The sequence below is a fragment of the Chlamydotis macqueenii genome, chromosome 6 (genome assembly GCF_036417535.1).
Source record: "Chlamydotis macqueenii isolate bChlMac1 chromosome 6, bChlMac1.mat, whole genome shotgun sequence".
NCBI lineage: Eukaryota > Metazoa > Chordata > Aves > Otidiformes > Otididae > Chlamydotis > Chlamydotis macqueenii.
The window spans coordinates 21,752,898-21,765,646 of record NC_141561.1 but is presented as its reverse complement, the minus strand read 5'-3'; the positions used below and the strand labels follow the sequence as shown (position 1 = coordinate 21,765,646).

The 12,749-nt window shown below is 36.8% G+C and overlaps 1 protein-coding gene across 6 annotated transcripts in view; it reads right to left on the bottom strand.

Moving 5' to 3' along the window:
* Positions 1-7,054: 7,054 nt before the first annotated feature.
* The window catches only part of UBR3 (ubiquitin protein ligase E3 component n-recognin 3), a 115,233-nt gene continuing 109,538 nt past the window's right edge, over positions 7,055-12,749 (bottom strand). For all 6 annotated transcript variants that reach the window (XM_086751540.1, XM_086751542.1, XM_086751543.1 and 3 more), the window contains 3 exons: positions 12,166-12,375; positions 10,495-10,634; positions 7,055-9,810 (listed from right to left, as the gene is read on the bottom strand). In XM_086751540.1, coding sequence (XP_086607666.1) covers positions 9,693-9,810; positions 10,495-10,634; positions 12,166-12,375 — 468 coding nt within the window. In that variant the 3' untranslated portion in view covers positions 7,055-9,692. The remainder of the gene's footprint in view (positions 9,811-10,494; positions 10,635-12,165; positions 12,376-12,749) is intronic.

Below are 12,749 nucleotides of genomic sequence, written 5' to 3'. Positions count from 1 at the left end.
ACCCATTTTTTGTTGTTCTTGCTTGCAATCTCAGGTAGAATATTTCTGATTACATGTGCAGTGATGATTGACCCATTATACAACAGCTCCACTAACGCAGACTCAGTGAGAGATCAAGCCATTCCTAGTCTTTCTTTAGACTGTAATTGAAAATTAAATAATTTGTCATTTGTATGGCCATGGCTAGATGCCAAAAGGTGAAAAGCTATTATTGCATGAGATGTTATAAAATGCTAAAGCCTCAAGAATTGAATGGGAATTTCTTAGGCAGTAAATAGTCTACAGTATCTAACTGATGAGCTTTTCCAAAGTGTATTCTATGGAAGTGTTCAATTGCTGAACATTAAGTAGGGTTTTTTTTTTTTTTTTTTTTTGTGAATCTGTTAACATTTAAATTGATATACAGTACTGACTTGTAGTAGAGCATGTAAGCAACAAATTATAAATGGAAATATTTTAATCATAAAAGTTGTAATTATAATGGAACCTGCTCCTGTAATTAAAAAGTTGAGGTGCACTGTCTTACTCTGAATTATAAACTTAAAATCTTCTTATTTAAATGGATATACATAAACATTATTCAGTACAGTAAATCCCTTTAAAAGACAGGTATTTTTAAATACCTGTTCATCTCTTTGTGCATTTTTCTTTGCCCGGAGATGGACTTGTGATTACAAACAGCATGCATGATTGCATTAACCTACACACATCATAAACTGGCAAATCACAAGTTAATGTAATAATACTAAACAGGTTTGCTGTAAGGGAAAAAACAGTTGCTGAAGACTTTAAGGACACTGTTGAAATGTGTACTACTTCCATGAAAATCTTGAGGCAGTTGTAAATTCCAGCTATGCGACTGGGTACAGCACTCTAACTGCAAGCATCTGAGTTAACTCGTGTTGTGTCATATTGTCTTGCCCTGCCAGGTCACGTGGCTGCTGCTTTGGTTTTCCCTTCTTAGTTTTTAAACAAATGCAAATACACCTTGTTCAAGGGTTGCCACCATCTTAGAGAAAACAAACATAATAAACTCTGTGGTTCAAGCAATTCTTCACGTGTCCCTTTCTTACCTCAGTTCATCAGCCTTCTGCTTCATTAACAGAACTCACATTAAGACTTCCATCCATCAGTGCTTGCGTCCTCTTCCAAATCATGCCATATTTTGTTCACATGGAAACATCCCCCATCCTGCCTTGCTACTTTCTTCATCTGCATCTCTGCCTAAGAGTAGGATTGCTGTATTTCTGAGAGCAAAAGAATAAGGTAAAGGGGAGGATACGGTGTGCAGAGACCTTGGTGTACTGTCATTTCTAATAGCTCCCTGGGAGAGCCCCAGAGCCCATCTCCAGTCCCAAATCAGGGCTCAGGCTGCAGGAGCGTAGCTCAGGGCCCCTGTAGGAAACACAGCTGCCAGTTCTTAGCCTGCTGAGCCAAAGCCCAGACTCTGTCTGTCTGCTCTGTCCCAGAGCAAGCAAAATGCTTCAGTTCAGAGTTCTCATCTCTAAATCATAATTTCATCCCAAAGCCCTTCCCATCCTAGAGTGTCACCCATCCCATTCACTGCCCAAGAGGAAAAGCAGGACACCCGCAGGTACGGATACAGTAAGCTGTGTCCAAGAGGTCTACATGCCAAGGTCTTATTGCAGTTAGGTTTTAATCTAGACAGATGTTTGAAACAACAGCTCCTAGCTTTAATGCATCTGTGCATACCTGCATACAAAGATGGTTGCTCTAGCCAAGACATCTAGTTTTGTTCTCATTTGTGCTGGGAGAAGAAAAATCTGAATACAAAACTACTGCATTACCTGAATAGAGGACAGCAAGGGCAAAGCAGCTGAGGAGTTTTACAGCACGGATTTGAAGGAAAAAAAAAACAACAAAAAACAAACAAACAAACAAAAAAAAAAACCCCAGCAAAACAGAAAAGGGAACTGAAAAGGAGAGAGAACTTTCATTTAAAAATCCTTCAGCAATGAAGTAAATTAAATACTGGCAATGTTAATATAAGAGTGGATTCCACTTCCTCTGAAATCAATGGAAGTAGTATGAAGAATATTGGAGCTTTACAGATATATTCAAAGAAGATTTAAACTAGAAGTCAGCAGCTGCAGAGTAGTCTGATAACAACTACAGAAATGCAGCAACACCATGTAGGTAGCAGCACCACATTAAAGAGTAATTACACTTGCATCAGGAAAGAGCAGGAGCAGCAGTTCAACAATGTAACAGTTCTAGCCAAGACTGAAGTGCAAGGTACAGACCCATAGTCCGGCCCTTACAAATCATAAGCACAAACTGCAGACCTCAGGCAGACGCCTGGAAACAGAAGGGGGGGAGATGGAACGCCTGATATAGAGATAGCACTGAAATGTAAATAGCATCGCTGAACTACAGCGAGTTAGAATTATATTGGATTCATTCCCAGCTGTAAACTCCAGAGGAAAGGTGACTCTGAGGACTTAAAAGCCAACAACAAACAATACACATAGAAGAGCCTACATGCTGTACATTCTAGATACCAGTTGCCAAGAGAAGGATCCACAAAGATTCTAGCAAGTGATGTGTACCAGTTCGCAGTACCTAACGTGTAGGTCTTCCACAACGCGAGTCGGGTTGCCCAAATACCATAAACTTACCCTTATTACTCCTACAGAGCTGGACTGTGATATGCCCAAGAGTAATCCTTAGTTTTGTTTTCTACAGCTTTCTTCACAAAGGCAGCAGATATATAACTGGGAGTGCCATTACAACCTCTCATGGCTACATTAAAAATTATTGCTGGACAGACTTGGCATATTTATTATGTTTAAATCCCTGAATTTACCCTTAGCGGATGAACATCTGAACCACTGAGAGGTCTATGCCACTCAAATGCTACATCTGAGTAAGTATGCAGGACATTATTAACACATTTGGAAGGTGAACTTATCCAAATAATCCTTTCTCCTTCTCTCTTCCCACATACAGCATTTTTCCCCCTGCATAGTACAGAAAACTAAAAGCTGCAGAAGGAAAAAAGGAAAATTAGATGATATTTCATGTTAAAAATATCCTATACAAATTCCCAATAATTATGTTGTATACACACTTCTAATAAATAGCAATGCTGGGTAAGAGAAATCCACAGTTCTTTATTTGCTGCTTTTCTTCTACAGCTAATGAGTTCCTTTAGTGTTAAAAATCCATCTTTGCTGCCACACGCTTACAAAGGTAAATCACTTGAATGGGCTGAGCTTTCTTCTATTTATTGTTGCTAGGGGAACCACCTTGTTGGTATTCACCAGTGTAACATGTCTTTTGACATGTGTTTCTGAGGACCAGAGGTAACACAGCTCTGCAGCATTCAGTGAAAAAATGTATTGCAGTATCCTTGGAAATACACTCGCACAGAAGAGCAGCACTAGTGCAGTACCTTAGCTTGAGATTGTTTTGGATTTCTTATGTGTTTCTTTAGACAGATAAAAATTGTAAAATTATATGTAATAATTTGAGTAATATTCCCTAATTTTGCCACAATTTAAACACAAAGAATCCTAGTCTGTAAAATGCATCACTAAAATAGCACCCATCTAATTTTTTTAAATACTGTTTTCCTTGTATAAGGAAAATTTTCCATATGAAATGTTGCTATTATCAGTTATGTGACTAAAAAAAAGGCAATCCAAGTGGGAATAAAGTGGAAGTATGAGCCGTTTCTGAGTAGCCAGGTATCATGGTTATTTGAATGACATCAGTCACCTGCTGGAAGGTATCAGTTGTACAAATACAGCACTAGACTCATGAAAGGCAATAGGCATCTTTCACTCTCAGAATATATTTGTTTCTTGAGATAGCAGCTTCTGGCAGGAAAAAAAAAAAAAAAGAGATGATGTAGAGATATTGAAGAGGTATCATTATGCCCAGAGTCATAGCTGACTATGGGAAACAAACCACTTTTAATTTCCTGGTCATTACGATTACTGCCAAAATGTCTGTGTGGGAAGGGGTGACATATGAGGCTGGAGGCAGCAAAGCATGACAACATTCAGAAAGCATGCAAGTAAAGCATGAAAGGGCCATATCTCACTTAAGGCCTGTATGCACATTTATATTTCTTTGATGATGCCAGATCCTGCTACCTGGATTGCTGTAACACCAGTTGATCTGCCATTACAGAGCAGCACTTATTTGGTTTACTTACTGAACCAAACAGGAGCTGTCCCCTGTCTTAAAGGAGCTTACCAGCCAAGTGTGAGACAACACCAAGAGGCTAAGTGGACAGCTAGAGAACCTAAATGAAAAAATACATAACAGTTCCTTCAGCTGCCCTGAAAATCTTAAACAAAATCTGCATGTCTATAGTATATATGATGCATAACTTAACACAGGAGTTCTAAGTACCTTGTTACAGAGGTCTCCGAAATTCACACAGCAGCTCTGTACTAAACTCTCTCGAGAGCAATGAGAAGTTGTCCTAAAACACGGGCAGTATGTTTTAGGGCCTGTGGAGAAACCTCGAAGAAGTGCGAAGTGAGTTTTACGTTTTCAAAGCTGATGCATAACAAATCTAAGATGACTAGCTCCATAGAGAAAGAAAGCAGCCGCAGCCTCAGCCTCTACAAACGAGTTTTCAGGCTGTACCCCCTCACTATCTGTGCATAAAGGACTCTGAGAGAATGCCATCTTATTTTCAAAGTATTGTTCTACAGTATACAGGGAGTTCTCCAGCTGTTTTAGGGTTCTTTTGTTGTGGAATACTACACAAACAAGGTAGTAGTATATACAATATGGAGGCAATGAAGGCATGAAAAAAAGAGGCTACATTACATGGAGAGCGCCCCAGCTTTTCAAAGAAACAGAAGGAAAATGCTTCTCACAGCAAACTGTATTAGTGGCTTCAAGAGCCAGGTGAAAAGGATATTCCTTGACACCTGAAAAACAGACAAAGGCTCATTATCTGCTTTAGGTATTTACATGTAATCCCTGGGAACATGTTGTTCTGATTTGGTAAGTGCTTCAGTATGCAGTTCCATTGCACGTTAATATGAGACCCAAACACGTCTGGTCACCACATTTAAGACCCAAGCACAGAGACAGTACATATGGCCCACACTTAGGAAAACTAAAATGAAGGATACAAACATTTGGGTTTTTTTCCAGTTTTACTCTCTGAAAAGTATCTTGCTTTTTTTTTGTTGTTGAAACATTTTAAAAAAATTAAAAATCTAACCATGAGGAATAAACCCAGTGTAATTGTTTTCAGTCAAAATTATTAAAAAGTTTAGTAGTCATGAGTTGAAAGCAGTCCTACAATGGGAAATGTATTAGGCAACAGATGTAAGCAACTCCAGTAGCTAAAATAACACAGACATCATGGGTGGTGTAAGGCATCACTGACTGAGGGGTTTGATTTTACAGGAAAACAGTTTTCTCCCAGAGAATTCCTGCTGCATGACAGGAGGTAAAGGAAGAAAAAAAAGATAGCTTCAGTCCTTAAACATTTATTTCCATACTGAGTGGAAACTGAGATGTTTACCATTCATGTGGGACATACAAGGGAAAAAGACAAAAGTAATAATAAGTTGTTTATTGGGTAGTAAATCATTCAGTGATGTGAGGGGTTTCCATGGAACTGGCTCCTGTTTTCACAAATTATGAGACCAGCCTGCCCTACGTCAAGTGACAGAATTACAGGAAATGGCTTTTCAAATACTGGTACTTTCATGAAAGCGGATTTTGAGACATTTTAACTGGGACTCAGAGCTAAATTTAAAATGCTTTTCAAGAGAGTGGGTTTGTTTTTTTTTTCTTCCGTATTTTCCTGTATCATGCCAAAGCATACATTGCAAGTATCACGTTTTAGGATAATAAGATAAGCTTTTTAGAACTATCATTTATTTAACAAGATTCAATTTTGCTTTCTGAGTGGCATTTCAAAGAAACAACATTTGAAGCATGTGGCATTAAATCTCCTGAATAGTATTAGTGGTAAGAAAGTACAAATGATACAGTGAATTAAAAAAAAATAAAAGCCTATTAATTAAAAAGATTTTAAAAATATATCAGAACACTGGCCATTTATACAGCTAGGATTTGTGAGTGTTTGACTTCACCGAGAATATGCTTTTCCTACTAAGGACACCCATTTCCAGGAATTAACAGCTATTACAAACCTAGCAAGATTACAGCCACAGTGACAGGACGTTATCGTGGCAGAAGAGGCAAGTGAAGTCACAAGGCAGCACCTGCAGCAGCTGGGGCTCTTCTCAGTGTAAGAGCACTTGCAGGCAAACAGCTGCCCATCTGAGAAAACATGAGTGTAGGTGCTTCGGGGCACTGTGCCCTACCAAAAGGAGGCATTCCTGCAGTGCGGCCTTCAGACCAGGCAGCATGGATCTCACTGACTGCAGTGAGCAATCCACGCAACAGAAATTGTCACACAGAGCCAGCCTCCCCAGCTTGCGTGCCCTCCCCTCATATCCCACAGCTGATAATTGAGAGCTGTGAACCTCCATATACTGGCTCAGCTCATTCCTGTGTTTTTGCAAACAGCATAATTTCATTCTTACCTAGACTGATGCTCAGACAGGCTCCATTCATCATTACCCTCACCTCCAAGAAACAAAAGTGAAAAGCAGGACTGCAGAATCTGGGTTAGATGAAAATTAGATCTAAATCATATCAAGATCAGCACAAAACTCACTGTCTCCTCTGGCAGCTATACACACAGCACAAACCGTGTCATGGGATTCCAAAGTAAAGGACAACATTTGTTGGATACTGTAGCAAAAGACTCTTTTTAAAGGAAAAATGTCATTTGCTTGTGAAATGCTGTGAGTTATACAACATTCCTATTGCAGAGGTGATAAAAATATTCTTTGAAAATTGCTGGCCCCCACTAAAAAACAATGCTATTATTCAAAGGTCAAGGTCAAAACAAGACTGTTTCACCAAATTTCTCAAAGGCCAAAAGAAAAGGAAAAAAATAATACATACAGACATTCATCAAATTGAAGTAATAGTTATTCCAGAAGCAGATTTGACAGAAGATCAAGCACAATTTTCCCAGAAGTACAGTTTCTCAACTCACCATTTTAATTTTAGCAGTTTGCAGCAGCAACACTGAATAGCTGGCATAAAATTAAGCACAACTTTAAATGGTATAGTTATGAGTACAATAAAATAATCCAAATTACTAATACAAAATACATGACTGTGTGAAGTAACAAAAAGAAGAAAAATACCACATTTAGTCTCTATGCAAAGTACTTTGCATACATAAGCTTTTGACATTTAAATAACTGCCTGGCTATTGGGTGGAATTCAATAACAATTAAATTTTGGATGACTGGGGTAGAGAGAAAAAATTTCATGAACACACAGATTGACAGTAGACTTTTATTAACATATCTTACAATGTCGATTACTGTACTCCTAGTTTTATACTCTTCTGATGTGTTATAAAGACTGATTTAGATTCTACAGTAATGTACTGTACTTAAATGATCATTCATACAGGATATCACACCAGAACATTTGAGTAATACAAGCACACACCACTCTAGTTTGGACATGTTATTTTTCAATGTTAGCTTAATAAAGTAGGATTAAAAAAGTTATGGGGGAAATGAAAATTCTTGTTTAGCAGCATGCAAGGATATTCAAGTACAATTTTTCAACCAAGTGATTTTTTTTGTTGTTGTTTTTAAACTGACTGGTGACTAATTCACCAGTACTAAAATAAACACTATGAAATACCCCAATGTTAAAGTTAAGGCTAATAGTTTTACTTCACATCCATATGCACAACCAGAGAACATTCCATTTTAAATAAAACACAGTAATCAAATTCTGGATACATTATCTCTTGTAAATACAGCATTAGAGCTTCAAACGACAGATTACTCAAGTTCAGGAGCCCTGTAATAATGTTATGCTGGAGATGTAAAGAATCTTTTTGCTCTTTAACCACACTTACAAAATGGCCTGATATTCATAATGAGCAATGCAAAAATATTACAGGCAGAACTTATAATACAGTATCAAAAAAGTAATATTTTGGAAAAGACATAGCCATTTAGTTGGTGAAACAGAGCAATTCTAATTTTACAGGAAGTACTGTAATACTTCTGAAATATATATATATATTTATATGCATGTATAAAAACCAGCATTCATTATTGTGGGATTTTTTCAATTGCAGGTATCCAGAAAAACTCATTGTATTCACTTACTTTTCCGTCTGTCTGTTCTCCTTGATTGCTATACAGTCATTTGATTTCCCCTATACACTTTTCACTAGATAATGACTTTCACTGGGGAACTGTTTTCATTGTATATGGGGTTTTCTCATCAGATGTTTTTATTTTACACATACAAATTTTATTTTACACGCAAGCTATGAAAGTCAAAACTACCAGGAACAGCTTGGTAGTACTGCATGAAATAGCCAACAAACGTCCAACACTTGTGAAAAACATTAGTAGCAATATATTACATATCAGTATTTTAACTATAACCTTTCCTACCTACTTACATTGCGGGGTTTAGCCCAGTCATGCCTGTTCTCATGAATTTTCTAGCCCTCTAAGCATAAACTGTTTTGTCATTCATTCAGTGAGGCTGCACATGCATTGGTTGTTCATCTAGGCTATCTCTGTTGAGTTTTGGGTTTGTTTGTTTTGGTTTTTTTCCTTCTTAGGAAACCAAGCAGAAAGAACAGTGATTAATCTAAACAAGTACAGTATAGAGGAACCTCCTGAAATGACAGGAAAGATACAAGATTATGTTTCATTGACAGAATAGCCTGCAGATTCCCAATCCAGTCATTCTGGAACGTACATCTGGTTTGAAATGACAGGCAGGCTTACGGTCATTCTGCTTCTAACTGGGATCTGCTATGTTGGGTGCCATACAAATTCTCTATATACAGCAAGTTCTGTATGTGTTATCACTAAGTTTATTCAATTGATATGGAAAAAAAAAATCTCCTTTCTGGAAAAGAAAAAAAAAAAAAAGAATAAGATATCTAATTTACAGCTATTTCACTTATTTATGGAGGAAAATAAAAAAAGAAATTCCTGAGAATGCGTAAGTTTTCAGTAATGCCTGAAATATTTCAATAGACCTCTCATGATAAGTGAAATACTCTTTAAAATTCAACTTTCAGACCAATTGTTACCATGCAGTCTCACAATTGTTTTAGAAATCCCATCTCATTACAAATGCATATCAAGCAAAAACCTCAAACCAACACAGGAAAGGCAAAGAAATTTTATCCAACATATTTAGTAGATGTAGTAGACATATACACTGTTTCAGCAAAAATTGCTAAAAACTCAACTCCATGCAGAGGAAAATAAAAACCTGACAGCTATCCCTGGAGCTTCTAAACAACTGTAAGTAAAATTTGTGCTTCTTAACAATAACAGGCTTTAAAAAACAAGAAAAATGGACTACTGAGTGCAATCAGATTGCTCACACAATTTTGAGGATTTAATTTCAAATTATTGAATCATTATTTAGTAGCAACAGCAGCTAATTTTGCAAAAATTTCACATGTTGACAAAGTTCCATTTCCCTTTTATGCCCATACCCCACTCCACCCCGAGTCAGAGCGCTAAACTCCCATTCAATTAAAGCTATTGTCAGTCAAGATGCATTCATTCATGGTAACAGCAATGATACAGTGTGTAGATGATGATGATGACTTACAAGCCATTATAATGTGGCCCCCATCTTTTATTGATATGATCAAAAGTATGAGATACCCACTGCTGCTCAAGCACTTTGTATCTTTCTTTGCATATGTAGAGAGGTTTACCACGCCTGTAGGAAAAAAAAAAAGAAAATAAAAACTAATGGTTAATATGCCAAATAAATGGAAAAATAGCTTAATTATATAATCAACACACGATACTCATACAACTTTTTTCCCCAAGGGAAGCATACATTTTTATCGGTGAGGGGCTTTTAGTTTTGTTTTTAATAAGATGACTGCTGGGATCTCCCTTTCTCCCTCCTGAGTGGCAGAATTCAGAAAATCTCTCTTGCTCTCTCAGGCACATGCAGCTTGGAAGCTACACTCCTTCCCTACACTAGAGTCCAACTGCATTGTTTGGTTCAAGGCCAAACAACAACTTTGAGAGGGAAGTGATTCCCAAGGCAACACTCAGAACAGACCGTCATTGGGAGTGGCAACAGAGGGATCTGTCTGTTGGGTGCCTGGTGTGTATAACTCTGATCATGATTACACCATCTTTGGGCCAAAAAAAAAGAAAAAGCAAAAAAAAAAAAGCAAAAGAGTCAGTCCAGCTTGCAGTAAATGTGGATTTTCCACTCAAGGAAGATAGAGATCTGTTATTGCATGTATTTATTATAATTGTATATATTATAATATATTGTATTATATTATAAAATGTATATATTATATGTTATTGCATGTATTGCATAACATAAAATTGATCTATACAGAGGAGTAACAACGAAACATGCTTGTAAGGAAAACATTACCTAAGGTCTCTGTCTTCTTCACCATGTGCATCTAGATACACAGAACCCCACAGGCAGAAACGATGGCCTCGTATGATAATGATTACAGATGCATTAATCAAAAGAAATATTCCTGTCCCAGCTCCACAGTTTTGAGAATGCTGTAATATTATGGGGGCAGAAAGGGAGAAGTGCAAAGATTCCGTTAGTGTCTCTCAACTTTGTAACAAAAAAGATTTAAAAAACAGAAATTAGTTTTGCTTGAAATAACACACACAGGTTATTTACTAAGAAACAGTTTGACAAAGTATACCCTGTCCCAAAATTCTGCAAGCAAACTAGAACTGCATATTTTGTGCTGCCGTAATAGTATTTGCATACAAAAATGGTTCCCTGCTCAAAAAGGGATGATATTCATTATCATGTAAAAACATAATTACCTAATAAAAATGAGCAAAAATATTCTCTACAATATTTTGAATTTGTTGTTGTATAGCAAACTGTATAGCATGACCAAATATTTTTCTTAGATGGCAAGGATAAGTATTCAGAAAAACTTAACATTAGCTCTTTTGTAAAAGTTTCTTTTGTTAAACATCTGTCCATGCTCACAGATCTAGTCTATGGCTCTATAAATCTAGCTAAAACCCTCTCTTTTTTAATAGTTCTTGCTTGCTTCAATGTCATTCACCTCTATGAATGGCATGATCTGTATTCATTTTAGCAATTAAAAAAATGTGCTCTTCCTATGCAGTTTTATTACAATTAGAAGCTATAATCCCATCAACTATAATGAAATGTAATGAATTATATAGATTTTTAATTTTTTAAAATAACTTTGTTTTAATTAAGCTTGATACCATGAATATAAACTTGATTCTATTTTAATTTTTGCCCACCCCTCCTTCTCCCACCATATTAGCACTATGAGAGAGAAAGGCAACATCAAACAATTTCAAAGAGGTCCAAGATCCCTGTGAAATTTCTTTGGGCTTGATTTATGCTCCATTTGTAAATATCTCCCTAACAAATTCCCCTCATAGTTTTGTAAAGCCCATGTAATTATAGCCTTCTAGTAACTGTTCTACAGTAGGAAACAGAATGGCTGTCAAAGCAAACCTTTATCATAGACAGGAAAACAATACTAGATGCTGTCCAACTCAGGTTCCCAAAAGAACTCAAATATATGCTGAGAAACTAGCAAAGTTTCCTGCTGAATTCAAGTCAAAGGCCTTAAACTGATGCTTATTTAGCTATAGTCTGTGGGTCAGTAGTATAGGTCAGTTGTATCAGAAAGTACTATAAAAGGAAAAAAATCCAAACCCATACATTGATATTCTTATGTACACAGAAAGCAAGGAAACAAAACAGAAAAATTAAAATAATTATGAACAATCATATAGGAACAATCATAATGTAGACAAATTCCAGTTGGTTATGAATCAAAACCATGTGTCAACATTGCACACAATGGCTTTGTGAGAGTTTTTCAAACAGGTGAAATAGGCTATGGGCTTAAAAAGGTGAATAAAACTGCTCTCTAGAATCCAGTCTAGGTCCCTCTGTCAGAAATAAGCAGTAAATATTATATAAACACATTTTGGAAAGAAAGCCATAAAAACTGAGCAATGGAGTTAAAACTATCCATGAGTGTGAGAATCAATTACAGAATTTGAATTAACTCTCTCTTACCAGTACACATTCACAGTAACTCTGTTGTTTGCAGCACAGTCCTTTCAAGCATACAAAAGTACCACAAACTAGACAAACAGCAGGATCTTTAGGAACCTTGGTACAAACAGTGCAAGTCTTTCTGTGGTAATACTGAAAAATGGTATTATAATTCTCAGGCAACTGAAGGAGGCGTGGCAAATCCCACTTCGGCTCCTGGATAAGCAAAGCCTACAAATAAGAACAGAACAATGTATCAGTTCCACACATTCATTTATCCATTCATATTTTTGAAGAGATAAGAATACCAAAGAAACGAAGCATGCAGTTTAAAAATCTGTCACTACTTCTGCATTTCACAAATTTAGAAGTCAAAAGTCAACTTGCAATAGTCACCTTCCTCTGGCTGAACACCCTCACCAACTGTGGTCACAGTTCATCTTTTATAATGGGCGCAAAACGGGCGTTAGCCTTTTCCCAATGACATTTTCTATATGTGACACTTTTTAAGTGCAAAAAATCTTCATAGCTAACCCAAGAGAATTAAGAGTGATCTACAGGGAAGACTCCCATTCACTACACCAAGTTATCTTGGCAACATCAAC